This window comes from Columba livia, chromosome 2 (genome assembly GCF_036013475.1).
Source record: "Columba livia isolate bColLiv1 breed racing homer chromosome 2, bColLiv1.pat.W.v2, whole genome shotgun sequence".
NCBI lineage: Eukaryota > Metazoa > Chordata > Aves > Columbiformes > Columbidae > Columba > Columba livia.
The window spans coordinates 157,593,797-157,617,975 of NC_088603.1; the positions used below are offsets into that span (position 1 = coordinate 157,593,797).

At 38.9% G+C, this 24,179-nt stretch overlaps 1 protein-coding gene across 8 annotated transcripts in view; it reads right to left on the bottom strand.

Annotated features, from left to right (window-relative positions):
- TRAPPC9 (trafficking protein particle complex subunit 9) overlaps positions 1 to 24,179 on the bottom strand; it is a 525,236-nt gene that overhangs the window by 283,831 nt on the left and 217,226 nt on the right. For all 8 annotated transcript variants that reach the window (XM_065054500.1, XM_065054503.1, XM_065054502.1 and 5 more), the window contains one exon: positions 4,090 to 4,243. In XM_065054500.1, coding sequence (XP_064910572.1) covers positions 4,090 to 4,243 — 154 coding nt within the window. The remainder of the gene's footprint in view (positions 1 to 4,089; positions 4,244 to 24,179) is intronic.

A 24,179-nucleotide genomic window follows, 5' to 3' on the forward strand; every position in this document is an offset into this window, starting at 1 on the left:
GCCACCCCTCCTCATCACCTCTGCCCAGTCTCCCTAAATAACCAACATCCACCCATAAGCGCATCCTGTTCACACAAACTACCCATTGACCCCGAAATTCCGATGACACCACAGCTCTGCAAGCACACACTGACCTTTAATTCCAACTTCACATGCTTTTCCAAGTTCAGGTGTAAGCATCTGATGTGGGTTCCCGATCACACCTCAGGGTAGATTGGGTGATCCTAACCCATTACTTTCCCTTTCCCATGCTTCCCCGTTCTTGCACCGCTCTACAGGCTTTGGGGTCCGTTGCAAGCCAAACACATTTGTGCTTCCTATTTAGAATCCCACCATCTGAACATAGCAAATTTTTTGTTTATTCTTCTAAAACTGAGGACCACCTACATGTGAGCAAATTCTCTGCAATAATTGTGAACATATATGAATTTCTGAAGTAAAAATGCAGATGGCACCAATCAATGGAATACTCTGAAAAGTAATAATCTACTGGGAGTTCTGGTGGACAACAGGTTGACCATGAGCCAGCAATCTGCCTTTGTGGCCAAGAGGCCAGTGGTACCTGGGGTGCATTAGGAGTGTGAGCAGCAGGTCGAAGGATGTAGTTCCTCCCCCTCTGCTTTGCCCTGGTGAGGCCACACCTGGAGTTCTGGGTCCAGTTCTGGTCTCCCCAGTTTAAGCAGGACAAGGAATTACTGGAGGGAGTCCAGTGGCTATGAAGATGCTGAGGGGTCTGGAGCATCTTTCTTATGAGGAGAGACTGAGAGGGCTGGGGCTGTCCAGCCTGGAGAAGAAAAGATTGAGAGACGATCTCATCAATGTTTATAAATATCTCCAGGGTGGGTGTCAAGAGAATGGACCAGACTATTTTCAGTGGTGCCCAACAATAGGATGAGGGGCAACGGGCACAGACTGAAGCACAGGAGGTTCCATCTGAATATGAGGAGAAACTTCTTTCCTTTGAGGTGCCAGAGCCTGGACCAGGCTGCCCAGAGAGGTTGTGGAGTCTCCTTCTCTGGAAACATTCAAACCCACCTGGACACATTCCTGTGTGATCTGCTCTGATGAACCTGCTTTAGCAGGTGGGTTGGACTGGATGATCTCCAGAGGTCCCTTCCATCCCCAACAGTTCTGTGATTCTGTGATTCTTTGACAGTGGTTCTAATACCAAGTGTGCAAAGGCCGCAAAGAGAATTTTAACCTGCCCTTCACCTTCCACATGGGGAACATGAGGTTTTTTAACTCAAGATTTTGAATAATTCAGGTACTAAGTATCAGTAAAAAGAAGGAAATCTTAGAGCACCCAGCAGGAAATTCAACACTCTAGGAACTTCCAAGGATACTTTGTACAGTTTTTGTGATCCATGAGCCAGAATGCATAGAAGGTCCCCAAATAAAATAAAAAATTTGTTTTAAAATGTTTAGAAAATAGGAAGAAAAGTATAATTTGTAAATATTGGCCAGCTTAATACTACATGTGCTCTCTCTGTTCAAATCCTGTTAAAACAAACCCCAGTTGTTAAGCTGATACCAGATGCCATCTAACAGCTGCTTAAAAAGAAGACAGCATGTTCTTAATTTAAATTATTTCAGTACATTTATAATCTCAAAGATACACTAAATTACATTACTCCAAAATTTTTCTTAATTGAAATGGCATAGCAGAAAGCTTTCTCATAGGAAGGTCTATTTTCCTAATAATTTTCATTCTATCAAAAATTTACAAAGGTTGAATTTAATAATATGCTGTGTTGTCTTTACCTCTTGCCTTCATCTCTCCAAAAGTATATGAATATCAATCAAGTTTTACAATACATTCATATATAAAGCACTAAAAATCTCATTACTTGAAATACTGAAGATTTCAATGGATAAAGCCATGAAAAATGGACTTTCCATACTCAAAAATACTTCTGGTGCTCCTCAAGACACAGAAACAGCCTGAAGTCCCCATCCTTTGTGAACTATTTATGGCCATCATTGGAGTTCCACATACTTAACTTTTCACTGCAAACAATGTAATCCGCACATTTAAAATTTGGAGCCTTTGTTTACGTGATGGTTTCATATCATATCAACCAATACAATAAGAATTTGAGGAATCACAAGCTCAATAATACAGCCCTTCCCTTGTAAGCAATATAAGGTTACTTACAACAAATTTGTCAGAACCATGTTCTCTAAAATATCCATTCCCCTTCTCATGCATAGACTTAGGAGAGAAAGGTTAGCTGGAGAGCTCAAAGAAGCTCAAGGATGGTAGACACCAAAGAGACCGCTCACTCTTAACATTCAAAACCGCCTTCTCTAGTAAGAAATATAAGCAACAATATCCCTGTGTATTTTTTGCAAATACTTTTTATCTCTTGGCTGCATTTAGGTTGGTTTCAGAAGGAAAGAAAGGCTTATCCAGTTGAGCCATCCATCCATTTCTCCCAGTCTGTCCATCAGTATGTCCAAAATAAATGCTGCTGGCCAGCTTCAAATTAGTCTGGTGGGAGGACAGATGTCTTGGAAACAAAGTTTCTCAAATTCAACAGAAGTTAGAGGAAATTTTACCTTTTTTTTTTTGGTACTGCTTCACATCTAAATGTTACTGTAAGAAATAAAAGGATGATCAAGACTTGATTCTAGTTGGAACATGAAGTCTGGAAAACAATGTACATGTTTCTTCAAGAATTTTTAAGTACTTGCGCAATGCATTGCTTTGCATTAGGATAGTTTTTCTTCTAGGAACAGAGAGAACATTTGTAACAAATCTTAAAAACACAGAAACCAGTGCTTGTACTGAATTTAGCACATGGAATTCATGCATTTTTCTACTGGTTTTCTATGGTACTGACCTATGTGTCAGTCATGACAGTTTCTGTATCAAAATTAGGTTTAAATACACAACACAGAATGGACGTAAACAGTGTTGCCCAGCAACAGAAATGAATGAAGATGCAGTTTTACATCCTGACAAAATTATTACAACTATGCATTCAATGCCAGTGTGATAATTCAACTATGCTATCAAAGAATATTAAAATCATTCCACAACACACAAATTTTATAAGTGAGTGCTGGTTAAATATTGACATTTTTGCATAAACAAACTCTGTCTGAAATGTTGCTTAGGGAGCCTGGACGGAACCAGGCACCAGGAATCTCCTTTATGTCTCAAATCTTCCCCTTGACTAATCCTGTACAGCTAATTTAATAATTAGTAACAAAAAATCATTTGAGATCACTAGATAAAAGTACAATTAAAACCACAAAAAGACTTTAAAGATAAAACATGATTTGATCGATGTTCTTCTCTCATCTCCTGCCACCCATCACATGAATTTGAGGATGATCTGAGTCCTGGAAGATGGTGAGTATCAACCCTTGACTTGGAGTTGGCTGCACAGGACGTTTCCCTGATGAAAATCATGAAAATTGTACTTTTGACAAGCACACAAGCTTTTTTATGGAAGTCATGAAATTTACAGCAACAACAGTGGCTTATTTCAACTCTAAACTGAATGCAATTTCTTATTAACAATCAGAAGGCAAACTTTTATTGAATTTAGAATGATGATGGGGATTTTCTGTTTAGGATGACTAAGTCATCACGCAAGTCCTTTCCAAGCCTTAAAAAGGCTACTCAAGATCAGATCTATTACTAAATCTCTAAAGAGGACTTGGAAATAGATTTTTCTAATATGTTCTGGTCTGCCCAAATGTAATTAACTACATGAAAACTCTCTAAATCCAGATTTGTGCATTTCTGTATGATTCAGTTACGCGGTGTGGGGAAGAACAGAAAAATCTGACCCTATAAAACTATTACTCATCAATCCTAATTATATTTCTGCAAAAAGTTGTGAAAAAAGGGTTTGTAGCAGGTTCGTTGACTCTAGAAAAAGCCTTCTAGTAAGACCCAAGCATCATCTAAATAATATAAAGCACAATTAACCTTAAACAGTCTGTAATGAGGATAAGCTTCATAGTTCTAATTACTTTTCGGTAACACTGCTATAAAGTGAGTTGAATTCTAAAATAAAACACGTCATAGGGCATATATTTATACGTTTTTTAAAGCAAGTATTTATGAAAGGATATAATTTTCCAGCAAATATCCAGCTTGCTGTTAATCTCCAGACCTTTGGCTTGTTGCCTTTCTTCTTCCAGCTGCTTCGCATTCGCAAACTGTGTCCCGTCAGTGGGGGATTCTGGGAAGCTCTCGAAGCTGAACTTGTCAACTTGGATAGCCATGCTGTAGCAAAGGCAAAAGAAAGCAAACAGGGTTTTCAGTAGCACAATTTTACAGATATTACTTCTGCGGAAAATGCAGAGTGCTGTGAAACCAAGCACTGCGATATCGCTGTATTTGTCTCAATGGGATCTAGTCTGTATGTACGAAATAAAAGCCATACGATTTATACTACTGAAAACAGAAGTTTACAGAATCACAGAATCGACTAGGTTGGAAAAGACCTCAGAGATCATCCAGTCCAACCCTTGGTCCAACTCCAGTCCATTGACTAGATCATGGCACTAAGTGCCATGTCCAATCTCAGTTTAAAAACCTCCAGGGCCGGTGAGTCCAGCACCTCCCTGGGCAGCCATTCCAATGCCTGACCACTCTCTCTGTAAAGAATTGCTTTCTAATATCCAGCCTAAATTTCCCCTGGCAGAGTTGAAGCCCATGGCCCCTTGTCCTATTGCTGACTGCCTGGGAGAAGAGACCAATACCCACCTGGCTAGAACTTCCCTCCAGGTAGTTCTAGAGAGTGATGAGCTCACCTCTAAGCCTCCTCTTCTCCAGTCTAAACAAGCCCAGCTCCCTCAGCCTCCCCCGATAGGTCTTGTGTTCAAGTCCCTTCCCCAGTCTTGTTGCTCTTCTCTGGACCCGCTCCAGCACTTCAGTCTCTTTCCTGAGCTGAGGGCCCAGAACTGAACACAATACTCCAGGTGTGGCCTCCCCAATGCAGAGCACAGGGGAAGGATCACTGCCCTTGTCCTGCTGACCACGCTAGTTTGGATACAGGACAGGATACCGTTGGCCTTCCTGGCCACCTGGGCACACTGGTAAGATTTTTAAAAAATTGGTAATCGACATATGAATGTCTTTTTGAGTGATACACAAGATAACTGTGTTGCAGTTGCAACCAGTTGACCTTATTGCAGAGGTTCTGCAGAGGTTCTGCAGAGGTTCATCTGCCTTCTCTCTTGGTATGTAAATGCTCCTGGGGTGCTTAAGACTTGCAGAAAAAAAGCAACAAAACCAGGCCACATGCTGCTAAACATACTATTTAAAGTAGTTTTTTAAGCCCCACCTATATACAAGTAAAACAAAATACATACAGAGGTGTCTCCTGAAGTAGCACATTTAGAAAGCCATGTGCACACCATTGGTTGTACAAGCCAACCTCCTAAATTTTCCTTTAAAAATTTCCTTACAAAACTCGGGCAGGAAAGACAAAATAACCACAGTACTAGGGCATAAATGTGGTCCTTGTTTTTTTCTTTAAGAAGACACTTGCAACTTGCTTTATATATATTCATGTATTACAGACAATGTTAATTTCTGTATCCTAGTGTAATTCGTTGGTAGTAAATGGTTAAATAATCACTTTATTAAATGTACTGTAAGGCATAAAAGCAAATTAAATTAACTATATGATGCTATAATGCATACTAAATACTTATATGTTAAACTAGAATCACTAATCTAATAGAAAAGGGATTTTAAACCAGCTCACATCACATGAAATGTGGTTATAGCAGATCTAATATATTGTGCTGCCAAAAGAGCTTTAATTTCCTGAATCGTCTGAAATAGAAAAATAATTAGGGAAGAATTAAAATATATTGCTCTTGAGATGACTTTGCACTTAAGGAAAACAGAAGAGCAAGCAACAGCTTTCAAAATCATTCATGATGAAATGCAGCTACAATCTATGAAAGGCTATGGGGAGGGAATTTAACAAAAGCACAGGATTACTATTACTCCTTTATCTCTTTCTACATATAGAAACATGTTCCATAAATATTGCCAACACTAGCAACAAAAGTCAACAAGAAAGGGTTTTTAAATCCCTCCAGACCAGAAGAGCTTTTCTGTAATTGGCATTAATTTGAGAGAATCTTGACCCTGGAAGAAACTAGGAGAAAATACATGGCAATTACAAGAAAAGGAATAATCTCAAGTTTATTAATTTTACTGTGGAAAGATGAATTCAAACAGGCATATCGTGCTTTACCCTGAGCAAAACCTGACATTTCGGGAGAAACTGTTAATGTTCCAAACTAACTTTATCATGAAAAATACAAACACAGTGTTGAGACTAAGGTGGCACAATTATTGTTTCTGTAACATCTTCTGCAAAGCGCATCTTTATTGCTCTTCACATTTAAAAATCAAAAAAGGCAGGGGAGATAATCCATTCCTCTCTAAGGCCTGTTTTTGTTTGGGCTATTTTTCCTACAGCAAGAGATCATTAAGAGCTCTTCATTTGTATGCAAAGAGCAGCAAGCGCTGGGCATATAAAAGAAGTTAACACGACCTATGAAAGTATATCACAGTAACCACAGAAATCAAGCCAGAAATAAAGAATCAAATGAAAACCACCTAGATACAATCTGTGGAGTAGATTAAAAAAAATAGGCTCGAAACTATGACTAACAACATCAGTTCTTAGTGGTACTGAGGTATAATTTAATTCTACATATGCTTAATTTTCCTGGATTTTGAATACATAATGTGTGTGGAAGACAGAGGCGCAACTGGAACATTCTGAAAACATTTTTGCCTTTGTTTCTGAGATTATTTCATCACCCTGTGGTACGTGAAGAGATGCAAACTCAGTATTGATTTCTACTATATACACGGTAGTGCTTAAATTCTCACATAAATACTCATAGTTGGTCACCTTTAGCCATATTTTGACAGCAAATTATCGTAGTTTCTGAAGAGTCAAACGTATTAAGAATCCATTTCCCAACAGACCTGCACAACAGGTCTCATCTAATTGTTGTGCCACATTTTTCTATGTGAATAATATATTAGAAAAACAATCCTGCCTAACAATATATTTAATGAAGGGCATTCAGAATGCATTCTTCTGTGAATGGATCATTACTGGCAACATGGTCAATTTTTTCCCTGGAAATTAGATATGCATGTAGGCACTTTTTCCCCCAACAGTCTACAATAAATCCACATCAGCTTCAGAAATAAAGCTTAGATTACTCTTAGGAACAGCTGGTTTTACAACTGCTTGAAACAACTTTTATTAAGCTTTAAGGCAGGGAAAACTTAAGTAAATAGGGCTTAGTACTACTACTACTAACCTAGTACTCAGAACCTCTATTAATTTTTCAAAGTTTTTAACCATGCTTTTATTTATGCTGTGTATAATGTATTTAAGATTCAAAAACATCCCCAACAACATAGTTGGAAAGTGAAGAGGACTGAGCAAAAGAAAACTAAGGAGGGAGGAAAAAATCACAGAAAATAATATGATGAATACAGCTGTAGGTAGAATATATGAAAGCAACAAAGAGAGAGAATAAAACTGCTCAAGACTGTCATTACACTCAAAGTAAAGCATGACAAAACTAAATCCTAGCGATTTTTCTTAAACATATATGCCTTTCATCATCAATATTCTGCTTCCTCTTCTGCTGAAAATATTCTTATCTCTGCAATTTTTATCAATAATATCACTTCAGTGTTTATTCCTCAGACTGCGGAATGTGTAGTAAAACGGAAGGCTTTACATAAAAGTCAAAACAAAATATAAATACCTTAACCTAAATCAGTCACTCACCCTTAAAAATTTGCCCCTACACAAACACAGCTGCTTCGTTCGACTTTAAATACAGTGATTCCTCCCATCTCCAAAGATGCATTTCCCCAGTGTGGTATTGACGAATGGACAAACAATTCCTGAAGCAAGTTGACTGATGGAGAAAATGGAGAAGCTGGAGGCAGGGTTACAAACACCCACTAAAAAAGAGGATTTTTCAGCGTTTTAAATCTGTGGAGATCGCATGGGCTTTATCCTAAAAGAAATTGAAGGCAGCGAAAGGCAACCCCTTGGCCATCACCCAACTGAAATGGGTTTTAGCCATGGAAGTCTCTCTCCACTTCTACCTACAGTTACTTTACAACCTGTTTCCTCCCCACATTGTCATTGTCTGTTGCAATAGACAGGAATCTACAGAATCTACATAGAAAGAAGTCAAAAGAAAAAGACAATTTGGATTGAAGCAGACATACAAACAGCTGGGATAACGACAGCACACATTGTGTAAGGGTAACTATATACACAGTACCTTGCCCTTCACAGTAATTACATATCAGAGAAAACATTAAAAAGCTTAAAATGCACAAGTTTAAACATATATTTGTTCCAGAAAAAGGGACTAGAATTTCATTGTAACCTTCTTTGCCTCCTGGGTAGCTATCCAAATTTCCTACAAGAAGAGTTTTTAATAAATCATGAGATATTTGTATAAAAACTCTGCATTATGTAAAAATATTTAATAGCCAATCCTGCAAATGCAAAACAGGTTTTGTTTCTAACCTTGCTTGTGTGGGAGAAGGGATAAAGTAACAACAGTTTTCATGAATAATGAAACAACCATGTTGCGAAACCACTGGGTTTTGTCACGAAACGAGCCCGAGCCGTTGTGACAGCTACTCAGACAACCAAGCGTCATTACAGGGATGCAAATTATTCAAATACAAATTAAGCGAATGAAGAGGAAAAGGTCAGCTCATTGGCAATGCTGATGGTATGTCTGCACGGTATCATCTCACGTCACTTGTCAGGATGACTTACAGGGGAAAAAACATGACAAACCTTCTCATGGTGCAGCAGACGTTTCAATGACACTTATCCAAAATCCTATTAAAGTCGCAGTACAGAATTATTAAAAACATTGGACAGATCGTTTCACCGCTTCTCATGAGTTCAGACTTTACTGGAAATATTATTCTGTCCTGACAAAAGAAATCACAGAATCGACTGGGTTGGAAAAGACCTCAGAGATCATCCAGTCCAACCCTTGGTCCAACTCCAGTCCATTGACTAGATCATGGCACTAAGTGCCATGTCCAATCTCAGCTTAAAAACCTCCAGGGCCGGCGAGTCCAGCACCTCCCTGGGCAGCCATTCCAATGCCTGACCACTCTCTCTGCAAAGAATTGCTTTCTAATCGCCAGCCTCAATTTCCCCTGGCAGAGTTGAAGCCCATGGCCCCTTGTCCTATTGCTGACTGCCTGGGAGAAGAGACCAATCCCCACCTGGCTAGAACTGCCCTTCAGGTAGTTCTAGAGAGTGCTGAGCTCACCTCTAAGCCTCCTCTTCTCCAGACTAAACCACCCCAGCTCTCTCAGCCTCTCCCCATAAATGGACAACAGGAGGGACTTTGCATCAAGAAATTCCTTTAAATGGCATCACGACCGTCCCTGAACCAGCACCTTGCGCATCCGCCTAAAGCAGCGTTGAACTAAAGCAGCATTGCTTACAATTCGTCAATACCAAGAGTTTCACAGAAGTGGCGAGAAGCAGATAAAACGAATAAGTGAAAAATTCAGTAAGGAAATATTGCCTGTAGTGCTATAAACTCCTGAGCTTGTTGGTGGCAGGAGAGCGGACAAGTCCCAGGGACACCCCCTTGATGCATCTTGGCTCTGCTGATGTCCCCATCTAACGTAAGGGGATGAATCTATAAAGTGAAATTAAATGTCACCCTCTCCAAATAAAACAGGGTTAAAAGCAGGCATGGTATTAAAAGGAAAGCAGCAATCTAGTTAGCATAAGTAGATTTTATCTTTTGTTAAGTAAATAAAATACTGCTGCTTAGGTTGGAAGAATAAAATCTAGAGATAGTCCTGATTGAATTAACTTTAGGAAGAAATGATACAACAGGAACCCAAAAACTCTTCCTCATGGCTAAGTGCCTATTTAAATACTACCAGCCACAGATAAGTTCGCAAGCTGTTTCCATAATCAAGCTGAAAGAAGGCAGTTGCAGACTTTATTCAATATTACGCTTCCTGTTCATCCTTCTTTCTTATATAAAGTAGACGGTAGGGACACAGAGTCAGACCACATTACTACTACTTATGCAAAATGTTTATGTGTATGAATAATCACCATATAGTCAATGACTTTAAATTTCAAGAAAAAGCCAGAAGTGAGGATGATAATCTTGTTCTCAACTTCACAAGGGGAAAAAAATGCCTAAAGAAAAACTTAGTTTAAAAAAAGAAACGTCACCTGATTTTTCCATTGTACAATCTCAGTTTTTATAAAATCATGTTTCAGATACACATAATTCTCCCCTAAATGTAGGTTCTGTAGCTGATATAAAAAATGTCGAGTAGTGACACCCCAGTATATAATAATTCACAGGCAAACAGGGACCTCAATAATCTCTTGTGAGAGTAATACATATGTATCACTAGATTAAAATGAGAAAGTAAAGTAATGCAAATTAACATATACCTTGTGTTTACTTCTAAGGATTTCACTGGTTTAGAAGTACAATATATATTCCATTCAGTACTATAAAATACAACTGTAAAAATAAGTAGCTCAAGCGGCCCATAAGTAATGATCTCTCCTTCTGGCTTAAAACTGACTTCGTAAAGGATTGCTTTAATATCTGAACTATGCAGAGTAAAAGATAAAAGGAAAAGTCAATTGAATTTAAAAATTTGCATTTATAACTTAATTATTTATTTAAAATAATTGAAGAGAAGATAATAGTCAAACTATAGCACTGAAGTCTGTAAAATTCAACAGCTTCTACTTATCTGATCCACAACATTTCGGATGATAAAAAGTTAAACTAGAAGAGAATAATTCCACTGCATATAATGCGATATTTGAAAATGGAACAGTGTTAAGAGACAGTTAGCTACACAAATCTTTGGTTTAAATGAGATTATACTATGCATGCTGAGAATCTGGCTTTTTAATTTGTAACTCCAAATCTGAAAACCATAAACTGGAAATGAAGTGGCGTAACGATTAGATTCAACTCGCATCTTTTTTCACTTGCCCATTTAAATAATTTGGACTTCCATGGCAATCACCATGCAGCAAAATTGTTAGCTAATAATGAAATAAGAAATTTAAAACAATAACGGTTATACGTTACACTTTAAATAAAAACGCCAATTTCTATTGGGGTCATAAGAGATGGATAATCAATAATCATTCACTCTTAAGAAATGTAGAAAAGCCTCAGCATGATAATACTTGAAGATTGAGTTGAATATCCTACCTTTTTTATCACTGCTGAACTATGCAAGGATTCTAATCCTGTTATTCAAAATAATGCCATACTGTACCACCCACCTCTCAGTGGAATATTAATAATCAGAGAAATAAACTTCAAAAGATATATGTTCGTATTCAGTTGCTCATTTGTACAATTCAATGTTGCCTTTATACGGCAGAAAGTTCAAAAGAAAACATATGGAAATTAAAAATGTGGAATTTTGTGCCAGATATGACAACACCAAAAAAACTCATTCTACAATCATGAATCTACAATTCACCTCTCTGTCTTCTCAGGAGAAGATTGACAAGATTGCTCAGCCCAAAAAATAAAGGAAAAATACAGTAGAATAGGGTGTTTCTGTTCTGTTCAGAGCATCTTTTCCAGGTAGTGCCAAGTGGAAGAACCAGGTACCCACCTGTTCCAACCCTTGTCTTCCTTCTGACTGCACACACCTCGTGTTGAAGAACATGGGACAAAACCACCAAGTGTCTCTGCTTCTGGAACACCCCAGAAAAAGCCAGGAACACTGGTAAGCAGCACCATGATCAGGAACGACCACCGGATCACTTCACAGCACGGTCTCTGTCCTGTCCCAACAGCGATGGTTGTTGCTGGTCACAGGGCACTGTGGGATGGGACATGGGGAGTTGGGTCCGTATAGAACCAACATGGGTCAACGAGACCCTCAGAGGGGTCTCACAGCCTCTTGTACATGACAAACCTGGAGCATCAACCCGCTCTTTAGAAAAAAAGCCTTAAAAATGCTTGATACATCATGTAATTGATGGCAATGCTCTTCTCTTAAAAGAATTTGACCATAACAGGTTGTGCATCTGAAAGTGTATCTTCAGAGAAGACACCGAGATCATGTAAAAACAAACTCAGAATTCTCAAAACACCAGAACAGCCTGTACAACTAAGAAATCATTCATACATGAAGCTGCCCATCTCAGTGATTACAAGAGAAAATTAAGTGATACTGAGATTTACATACATTTTTTTCATAAAGGAATTGCAAGTTTTCATAAAGGAAGTGATTCAAACAATTTTGGGGCAAAATGATAGGACACATGAATGCTTAGTGTGCAAGCATACACATTTCACCATGAACTGTCACTTCAAGATGCAATTAAATTTTACATTCATAGTGAATTCTTAATTTACAACCTAAGTGCTTGTCTTCTTTTTTATACACTAAGATAATATTTCCTCTATTCCCAGAGCACCATGGCAGAATTCACCTTGAGATGATTTACTGTGAGAACCAAATTCTTTTCCAAGCCAATGTTTTCCCAAATTATTGGGTTTTTTAGATGTATAACCTGTATATGTCTATCACACAAAACCTTCACATTTCCTGGATTTCTTAGAAAAACAACAGGTATTCAGAGCACTCTTTGGTTAATTCCTTCAAGAGTCTCATATTCAAGTTAGCCCAGTCTACAAACTTTAACATTTTTATTTTGTCATGGCCTTATTGATTCTTTCAGTATATAGTTACTCAGATTTTACTACAGATTCTCAAGTCCCAAAAGGAAGTTTTGCGGGTGATGCCACAGAGTAAAGGTGGGGAACAGTCAGGACATATTCAGTTGAAGAAACCAAAGCACCGGTACAATAGCAAACATCTGGCACTGTAGCAACGTGGTTCTTGAGTTTGGATCTACAGAGTTTATTTTGTAACTATTACCAGCAATAATGTTCACAAACATGAGTGGGGGCACAAGTAGCTTTAGTCATGCTCTCTAAATCGTCTGATGAGGCGTACGGGTTCCATAGCGGTCAACTGCTCAGCACTATGAAAAGAATTTTACGCATCTGATAGAATCAGAGTCATAGAATCATTTTGTTTGGAAAAGACCTTTAAGATCATCAAGTCCAATTGTTAACCTAACACTGCCAAGTCCACCTCTAAACCACATTCCTAAGAATCTCATCTACATGTCTTTTAAACCCCTCCAGGGATGGTGACTCCATCACTGCCCTGGGCAGCCTGTTCCAATGTCCAACAACCCTTTCTGTGAAGACATTGCTCCCCTGGTGCAACTTGAGGCCATTTCCTCTCATCCTGTCACTTGTTACCTGGGAGAAGAGACCAACCCCCTCCATGCTCCAAGCTCCTTTCAGGCAGTTCAGAGATCAGAAGGTCTCCCCTCAGCTCCTGTTCTCCAGCTGAACCCCCCAGGTCCCTCAGCCGCTCCCATCACACTTGTGCTCCAGCCCCTTCCCCAGCTCCGTTCCCTTCTCTCAACTCGCTCCAGCACCTCAATGTCCTTCTTATGGTGAGGGGCCCAAAACCGGCCCCAGGATTCAAAGTACACGCACAAAATTTTCACCTAAACAACGTATTTCCCACAAAACAGTGTGCATGAGAAGTCTGTTTAATGCATCCTCCACCAATAACACCTGAACGTATATTTAGAAGCATGCTGAGAAACAAGCTATTTTCAGAAAAGAAATATCTCCCACTGAGCAGTGCAGCAGCCTGAAAGACCACATTGGCCTTATCAGTTCTTGTCAATGGGTAGATCATCAAAGAACATTGCTGTGATAGCTGTGATAGCCCCAAAGCACTTCTCTGCCCAGGACATTTGGGTTGATAAACAAGGTTTGCTTCTACTGTTAATTATACTCAGCCTTCAGCAGCCTGGCATCCAATTTAAGCAAAATGCAGCACTAGGATTGTCTTCACTTGTATCTCATCGTGTTGATATTGATTTAGCTTTGCAAATTTTTTCCCCACGTGTTGCTGTGTTGCATGAGTTGTCTGATTTGCCTGATTAGAATATCGGAATATGAGCACAGCTCAAGAATACATTGTTATTTCTGCCAAAATTCACAGAATCCCAGAACGGTCGGGGTTGGAAGGGACCTCTGGAGATCATCCAGTCCAACCCACCTGCTAAAGCAGGTTCACCTGGAGTAGATCAGGTGGGTTTTGAATGTCTGCAGAGAAGGAGACTCCACAACCTCTCCTCAACAACTCCACAATTCAACTGCTTTATCTTCCCATTTGGAAATCATTGTATCTTATCAAATAAATGCCAGTTGCCCCCTTATTCAGAGACTTCTGAACTTGGGTTCCCACAGGAAAGGGCAGTCCAGCTAAATGGCCACCAGCCTCAGATGTGAACCCTGCAGCTAGAAATTCAGTATTTATTTTATTATTAAAATGGATAAATACTCATTTTGGAGTAGTTGCCCACCGTATTCATAGAATCATAGAACCAATTTGTTTGGAATAGACCCTCAAGATCATCATGTCCAACCATTAACCTAAATCTAGCACTAAACCATGTCCCTAAGAACCTCATCTATGCGTCTTTTAAACCCCTCCAGGGATGGTGACTCCACCACTGCCCTGGGCAGCCTGTTCCAATGCCTGACAACCTTTTCCGTGAAGACATTTTTCCTAATATTCAATCTGAAAAAGATCAAAGGCCTTTTTACTCTTCTTTCCTGTGGTTCAGAAATACTTTGAGTGTAGTAGTTTGCATTTTAGAAAGTAAAATTTCACCCATGAGTTCAGGAAGCTTTCACAGAATATGTAGCTGGTGTAAAATAGCTGAGGTAAAACCGGGATTTTTGTAGCCAGTAATAAAATGAGGATAAGAATTTTCATATATACAAATTTCTTATAGGAGAATGGATTCCTTTACTACATTTAGAAGAAGTGGAGGGAAGGGGGATTACAAATACTACAAGTTATGAGCGCTCAAATAATGGTGATAAATATGCTTTGGTTTTGATAGAATTCCAGAGTACCCTTTGCTGTCATGGTAAGCACAAAAACCTCAGCTAAGGAACAATTTCAAAGAACCCCCCCAAATTATGACATTCCAATTAAAAGTTCACACTGAAGGCATCATTTTAAGTATGCTACTAACTTTTTTCGAAATATTCATGGTTTTTAAGAGTAAGTATGCTTCTTAAAACAAGGAATAACCTATCAAGAGTTGAGTAATTTTTCATTTAAGTATTTCACTCACGTCTACATGAAATGTCTAGATTTAAAAATGTGTATTTTTAGATTAATCTTTTCAGTGTTTCTTAAACGGAGAAATCATTATCATAAGTGAAAAATTAACTTGAAGTTATTGAGTTTTGGTAGGGTTTTAAAATAGGTAAATGTTGAAGGTGAGTTTTTTCAGCATTTTTTAAATCTAGAAATTTAAAAAGTATTTTCATTCATCTAAATAAAAATTCTATGGCCTAAGAAAAGACTTGAATCAAAATTCAATGAATCTCTGTTTCTTTGTAGTATTCCTTTAGAGATAATAAAAGCTCGGAAGATGATGCTATCTACAGTTCTGCAAGACATTTTTTCTGCAAGACAGTTTTTCCTTTAAAAGAATGAAAACTGTGAGGTAAAATTCAAAGGTGTCAAAATAGAAAACAATTATTTCAGATCTCTTTCGTGAAAACTGCATATACTTTCCACTCAAAGACTAGATTCTGCTGAGTATAATAAAAGCATATATAGGTATCCATTTCAAACTGAATCCCAGTTTAGGAATCAGTCTTATTCTCCAGAATTAGGAAGGGAAAACATCAATGTATTTTCACTTCCAGCTTACAACAGAGCTGATGTTCACTTGTATATAGATTACCAACATATTTGTTTAAAACCATCCTGTCCCACTTGGTTCCCATTTCCTGCAAAGAACCCAAAACCCCCAAACAAATGCATAGAGGCGAACACATATTTACACACAAAGTATTAGGCCAGTTTGATGGTTAAATAAAAATTCCTTCCCATTTACAAAGAACAATTTAACACAGCAAATCCCAGACTCGGGTTATCTCAAAATGACAGGCTAATACTACCTGAGAAATTGTCACAGAATCACAGAATCCCAGAATGTCAGGGGTTGAAAGGGCCCTGGAAAGCTCATCCAGTGCAATCCCCCCATGGAGCAGGAACACCCAGATGAGGTTACACAGGAAGGTGTCCAGGCGGGTTGGAATGTCTGCAGAGAAGGAGACTCCACAACCCCCCTGGGCAGCCTGGGCCAGGCTCTGCCACCCTCACCAGGAACAAGTTTCTTCTCAAATTTAAGTGGAACCACCTGTATTCCAGTTTGTACCCATTGCCCCTTGTCCTACCATTGGTTGTCACCGAGAAGAGCCTGGCTCCATCCTCCTGACACTCACCCTTCATATATCTGTAAACATGAATGAGGTCACGCCTCAGTCTCCTCTTGTTCAGCTCCAGAACCCCAGCTCCCTCAGCCTTTCCTCACCCGGGAGATGCTCCACTCCCTTCAGCATCTTTGTTGCCCTGCGCTGGACTCTCTCCAGCAGTTCCCTGTCCTGCTGGAACTGAGGGGCCACAGCTGGGCACAATATTCCAGGTGTGGTCTCCCCAGGGCAGAGCAGAGGGGCAGGAGAACCTCTCTGACCTACTGACCACCCCCTTCTAACCCACCCCAGGTACCATTGGCCTTCCTGGCCACAAGGGCCCAGTGCTGGCTCATGGTCACCCTGCTGTCCCCAGGACCCCCAGGTCCATTTTCCCTACACTGCTCTCCAACAGGTTGTTCCCCAACTTGTGTCCCAGAATTGTGTAGTAGTTTTATAAACCTTCTCATCCCCAGCTGAGAAGTCCCCAACACTTCTGACGTGCTGATTTGCTCTGAGTTTTCAATTATATAAGTCTAAAGAGATTATAGGGTTAATATTAAAGGTGGAAGCATATAATGTTAGAATTAGGCTCATATATCCTACAATAAGCAAATAATACTGAAAATATACTAAGAAAAGATTACACAATCTCCTTTGTTCTGAAACTAAGCTTTCTATACAAAAGATTTCCTTTTTTATTCCTTACTATTCTCCATTTCTCCTCTACTGTACAACTAAAAGGGACACTATCAAGCAGTAAATCAAGGAAAAAGCTGCAGAGATTTTTTTACTCCCATTTATTCCCATTGAGCCTCCCTCAGGGATACACAAATTGGAAATTGCTAAATTATCATCTAATAGGCAGAAACAACGTAGGCGAGACCAATTAAGTAAAAGGCAGAAAGTTGTATTACACATGTAATTAAATGAAATTCTTTGACTAGACTGCACTAGAATTATTTTCCCAAAAAGGACAAAACCTGTCTTTAATCAGCACATGGCACATTGTATGACATGGCACTGAAATAGCACATTAAGTTTTGATATTACTAAAAAGAGCAGTTTTCTTAATTGTAAATCAAGTTACTTCCAGGTGGCAGGAAATGGGCTAAATAGCAGCATTTCTCCCTAAATCTACAAGACTCTAATGATGCAGAATTGAGTAAAAAGTCATAAGAGAGTTTTCATCTTTTTCTTTTTAGCTGTATTATCCTTCTAATAGGTGCCTACACATATTTTTTCAGTTAGACTGTTCTCTTACAGAAATCCATACGCAGGAAGTCACTAAATGAAATCACCACCTTAATTGCCAACTGTAATGTGAGGGAAAATAAATAGGGATAATTTTGGCTTGTGATGGTGAACATCAAAAAGAATAATGCAGTGGGGACAAAAAAAATGCAGTGCAGATAATTCTCATCTACAAGGTTTTGGGCTCTCCATCTTTGGCCATTCTCAGCCAATTATTACTCCTTGCAGGTCATGAGTGGCCGGAGCCCTGTCCTTGTACCACCACACAGGTGCTTTGGTCCAGCCCTTGGCAGCTATTTCAGGCAGTGGGACTCAGGCTGGGAGGAAAATGTGATCCTGAAGGCAGATGTGGGTGACTCTCCAAGGCTTCCCCCAGTTTAAGAAGGACAAGGAATTACTGGAGGGCGTCCAGTGGCTACAAAGATGCTGAGGGGTCTGAAGCATCTTTCTTATGAGGAGAGACTGAGAGGGCTGGGGCTGTTCAGCCTGGAGAAGAAAAGATTGAGAAACGATCTCACCAATGTTTATCAATATCTCCAGGGTGGGTGTCAAGAGGATGGACCAGACTCTGTTCAGTGGTGCCCAACGACAGGATGAGGGACAACGGGCACAGACTGAAGCACAGGAGATTCCATCTGAATAGGAGGAGAAAATTTCCTCTGAGGTGCCAGAGCCCTGGACCAGGCTGCCCAGAGAGGTTGTGGAGTCTCCTTCTCTGCAGACATTCAAACCCACCTGGACACCTTCCTGTGTGATCTGCTCTGGTGAACCTGCTTTAGCAGGTGGGTTGGACTGGATGAGCAACACTTACCTCTCCCCACGGTGCTTCTCTACACTTTTGCTTTCTGAAAATTGTCTAAATCAGTTAAAACGTAAAGGCGTCTTCACCTCATTTTGAGAACACTCCAACAGCATTTAGTTAAACCAATAACCATTCATCTAGATGATAATGAGAATATTAGATATGGATTAACAGCTCTAAACACAAGTTGCCTTTTGGAACAAAATTAGTTTGGCAATTGTTTCACAAACTCGGGACAACCTGCACACCCTAAGGCAAATCGATATTTTCTTTCATGTAACTCCCAATAACTCATATTTATCTATCTCTTTTTATATTTCTTTACATAATATCATTTCAATAGCAAATCCATGACCTGTCTCAATCAAGTTCCTATCCTATTGGAATAGATTTGCCAAGTAGGCTTAGAAACCCTGGTTAAATCACTGTCCTTACTTCATTATTGGAAATATCAGCTCGTTGCTCATTTCATACATATACACAAACTAAAATGGAAGAATTGGAAAGGAAATAAAGTGATTTGCTTTCTCAATTGAACAGTAAGGAAGCGCAGAAAAAGAAATGGGAACGTGGTTTAAATGGCCTTAGGAAAAAAGAATAACCAATTTTTAACTATTGGTTTAAATCAGTTCCTGTGCACAAGAGATCAAAACTAAGAGAATTTGTGTAGCTGATGGCAGCACTGAGAGGAACAAGACACAACCTGAAAGACAAAAAGCATGGCTTGTTTTGTTGAGCGCCTTTCAGGACAAGTCGTTCAGACACAACCAACTGTCTAATGTCACCGCCTGCTTGAAAATATCATTGTACAGGAGTCCAGCCTGCAGAACCTCTCAGATAATGCCAGATGAAAGACAAGAAGCTCTCCTTCAAAACTACAGATGGCCAGCTCTTTCCAGAGATAAAGACCTAGCATCAAAATACACAGGAGAAGAAAGAAGTTGACTTGAACACACATAGAACAGCCTGGGAAACAAACAACAAAGATTATAGACGTAAGAATATTCCTCATCTAGATTAAAATTCCATTATTAAAGACTGTGCATATGTAATTCTTGCCTGTTGTCACCATTTCATCAGCGCTCACTCATCGCTCCATAACTTTCATGAAATTCTCTATTTCACATTAAAGAGGTTATGACTGAACTTTCTTCTGCTCATGAGTAATAAAAAATACATTAAGAAAAAGCAGTTTAGAGCATTATTAATAGAACACAGCACAGCCTAATATTTAAGTCTATGGATATTTTTTAAGATATCTCAATGACTTAAGATGAACTTCACTTTCAAAGTTTAAGTTAGTACTTACAACTCTAAATTAAAACCAAAACCAACAGAACCTCTGCTCCTGACTTCAAGCTTGTCGCGTATGCTCTCCTATCATTAAATTAATGTTTCCGAACTTCTTACCTTTCACCTTTCATTTTATATATGTACTTTGCTTTTCCCTCCAGTGCATAGTGAATAATAAACAACATAAAGTGTAACGCATAGGAATAAATCTAAACTGAATTCAGGGAGGGAAATGCAGCTAAATTGTTACATTCATGTCAGGATCCAAACCAGTAAGATCCAATCAAGCAGCTAAAAAGACACCACTTGTAACAATAAGGGATATCAAACATATAAGAGAAAAAAAAATCAACACACTAAACATTTGCAAATGCATGGAATTAATAATGATAAAATATTTACTAGGTCTACAGATGTTGCTGCATTCTTTTACTCCCATTTCTTCAGAAGTCTGCGGAATTAATAAACCAGTTTCTTTTCTAAGGGTGAAAATTTTGATTGTTTCATGATTTTTTTTGCCATAAACCTTTCTAGAAAACTAAATTATTCTGTGTGACAGCTCTAGGAGATGTCGGTTTACTGATCTCAAGGTACAAAACCATCTTGTGTTTTGATGTACCCTGTTTATTGCAGTGAAGAAATCATCTAATATCAATCTCAGTTCTATTAATAATTAAAATGATTTTTCATAACACAAAAGTGTTCCCAAAAATAGAGACAAGTCTTTAGACAAAATTTCAGCCCTGTCCATAAATCCTCATTGCTTAAACTAAGTTCACTTGGGGGATAATAATCCTTTGTTTAATGTGCATTTACATTCTAAACAACTATCCTATGGTTTATTCGGTCAGTGCTTCCAATCAAATTTCTTTCATTTATCACTTAATTTCTCCCTTCCAGTCTTCTAATCCCCACACTCAGATTATTAATGTCTATAATCTTTGTCCCATCCATCACCATCAACAAGCAGTTTTTCTGAAGTCTGTGCTATGCCCGGAAGATGATGAGGTGCAAAGAAAGGTCAGAATTTGGCCAAATGATCAGAATTCAATTGACATTTCTGTAGATAATACATGGTCCAGGCTATAATGAAACCTGTAGCTCTGTGAGCCACTCAGTTAAGTGCAGAGATGCTCCTCAGACCACAGACTTTTGATCTAGACTTTGGGACAATTGTTTAACTCGAAAGACCAAGCAGCTGATAATAGGAATATAATGTTAATATTACATTATAACTATAGCAACAATACGATAATGTGAATATAATTACTATAGCAGCCTCATTGTGTTCTTCCTAAGCTATTTTCAGAGTTGGAATTGGGGGAAAGCATCCATCCTTAGTTACACCCACTGGATGAGGAACACAAATCAGTGAGTTAGAAACACATTTGATCTGGAGCAGCACAGCATCCACAATTTAGTAAGACCTTCTGTTGGTATCCAACACAAATGAAATTTTAGACATGTCCAGTGCTGAAAATTAAGTAAAGGAGATTATCTTTGATGTTAGCTCTTTTAATTGGAAGCCAGAAATTACTCCAAGAAATCAAAATGGTTTGTGCTTCATTTTACACTGTTTTCCTGATGGCATATCACACAGTTCTATTGGTACCCATCAGGACCTGCAACATGATCATTGCTGATATAAAAGGAAGAGCTGCAGTGCACTTAGGTACATCAGAAATTGTGTGTCCTAACCAAAGAAAAAGAGAAAAAGTAGCAGGGTAAGGGCTGAAGATGAAAGGCTCCTATTTGCAGGCGCTACCCATGCCTCATCATCAAACAAAAAGCACAGCTCAAATTAACTCGAGTAAGTGAAACAGCTGCGCAATCATGTCAAGGAATCTTTGTACCTCTTTGAAGTAATGATAAGAAAATAACTCCACTTAACTGGACGTGTACATATCTACTGGTGCAGAGACCTCCAGGGACAGCCTGGGAGTTATAGAATCCAAACTACATGTCCCTGTACTGATAGTGGTCCTGACCTATGAAAAACCGATCATATTTACACAAGAAGATGCGAAATATGAAGAGCACAGCCCCCAGAAAATGAATAGAAACAAACCAGCTTTACCTATGAAGTGACAGAATACTCCAACTGCAGTTACGTATTAAACTCAAACTACAAAAATTGTTACGAAATTCAGAATAAGGCTCTGACATTTTTTTCCTCTTTGTTACCAGAAAACAGCTGCTGTAAAGCTCCATTCTTCTCAAATGAGAGGAAACCTGGTGGGGAAGACATTTAGTAGTGTTTCTAAGCAGGCTTCCATGAGAAGTATATCTGAAAAGGACAGAGAAAGATGGGTAGGTAGAAGTCATTCTTGCTGGTAAAGGATCTACAGTGGGATTTACTTCAAAATAAAGTAACCTCTACTGGTGTCTACACAGGTGCTTAAATACCCATTAAACTCAAGGGAGGAGACAAAGAGGGTGGTTCCCTAACAAAGATGCCATGAGGATGACTCTTCCTGTTGCGAATCAACAACTGCAGCCAAGAGAGATTAAGAACCACCTTGCAAACATGAAGAACCTTAATGGAGCCCTACTAGGGAGGCAAAGAACAAATCACAGCTTTTGTAAGCTGGCTCCAGCCTCAGAGACACTCATTAAGCACAAGGAACTGCATCTCGAGCTCTTCCACTATGGGGTTTCTTGTTGGCAAAGTACTTGGTCTCTTACAGTTCTGAGAAATAGTATCTGCTGCAGGGTGTAGCCATCACATCAACCTGTGACGTAGTGATGACACAGATTTGCCTTAATTCAGTGCATCGACTATAACAACAGATATGTTTTAAACATGTCACTGACGGGAATAATTCCAGGTAACTCAAGGACACCGATTTAGAGGATATACTTCTATCAAGGTAATTGCATTACCAAGAAAAAGTTTCCAAGATGTTGTTGGTTAGTGCTCTGTCATGAATAGCAAAATTAACTTCTCTGGCCCTGTAGGAATTGTAGATGTAGACATAGATGTATGGGGTGGAGCAGCCTTTGACTCAACAACCTTCTTCAAGACAGGCATTCTGGAACCTTTTGTCTTTTTCATTCCAAAAGATGAAATCAAGAAAATAAAATCTACACGCTCTGGGATCAAACATCAAAAATTGAGATTGAGAGGCAGAAATTGAAACAAGACTCTAAAAGCCCAACAGCTCTGAAGTCAACATCCAAAACTGCAAATCGTCTGCAAGTATTTTTGTCTAAGCACTCAGAACATGAGCGAGGCAACATTCTAAGGGAAATAGAAAAATGCAGGTGCAACGTCATGCCAAGAAGGCACAGGTAGATGAAGTCTCCTTCAGAAGGTACCCATGTATTTTAAAGGTATTAGTTAATTCAGTACAGGAGAAGATAAAGTGTTCGGTGGCGAGGAGTTGGAAACACGCACACCCTTGTTGGAAAGTGTACGTGGGGCAATCACTCAAGAAAAAAGCAAACAAAACCAAAACAGAAAACAAAACAAAAAGCCCCACAAACACAAAAAGACACCGAAAAAACCCCTCACACCACTAAACTGTAATTTATTTTAACAACAAAAAATTGCATCAAAAGCAAACTATACAAAGAGAACAGACATAGCTGATCTAAAGCGTTATTTCCGCTGCTGATTTTCATTAATAGAAAAACACCTGAAGATCCCAGACTTTGATCAAATAAGCTGTTTTATGAGATTCCAAAACAAGCTTCTCTCAATTCCATCAGGGAAAAGAAAAAATTAGGAAGACAAAATGCACGTCATGGAATGATGAAACTGCCCTTGTTCCAGTACCCTACACATCAGCCTCTGGGCTAAGTGCTGTGGATTTATTGACAATGTAGTGATTAATATAGGGATAATTACAGTATCTTCTTTTTTTTTGGTTCAAATTGCTAATAGGTACATTCAAATCTTAGGCTATTTACTGTATAACTAGGGTTTTGGTTTTATTCTGAAATTCTGTCGTTTTGCAAAATATCTACAATGTCAGAAATGAATATCCATTAAAACAGGGAAAGTTAGCATAAAGATGATACACAGCACAAATTATCCATGGTCTTTTTAAGGGAGAAATCCACACAGACAGGGCAAGGCAGCCAGAAACCATTTCCCCGCAAACATACAGTTGTATTGATTCATTAAGCCAGCACAGGGCTTAAAAGGATAAATCTCAGCTTTTAAGTGCAAAACAGGATTCAATTTTAACTACCGAGCCATGACTGTTGCCCCTTTAATAACGTTCTAAAAAGCTTTTCAAATGTAAAAGAGCTGGTGTCACATAAACATGCTCACAAATGGTCTAAAAATAACTTTAAGCTGCCTACAAAAGACACACAAAGACCTGAAGCTCTACAAAGAGCTTCCAATAAGGAAAATACTATCGACAGAAGCGTTGCCACCAGTTCACAGCTATTTCTCTCCACTTCATCAGTCTCAACTCACGCTGAG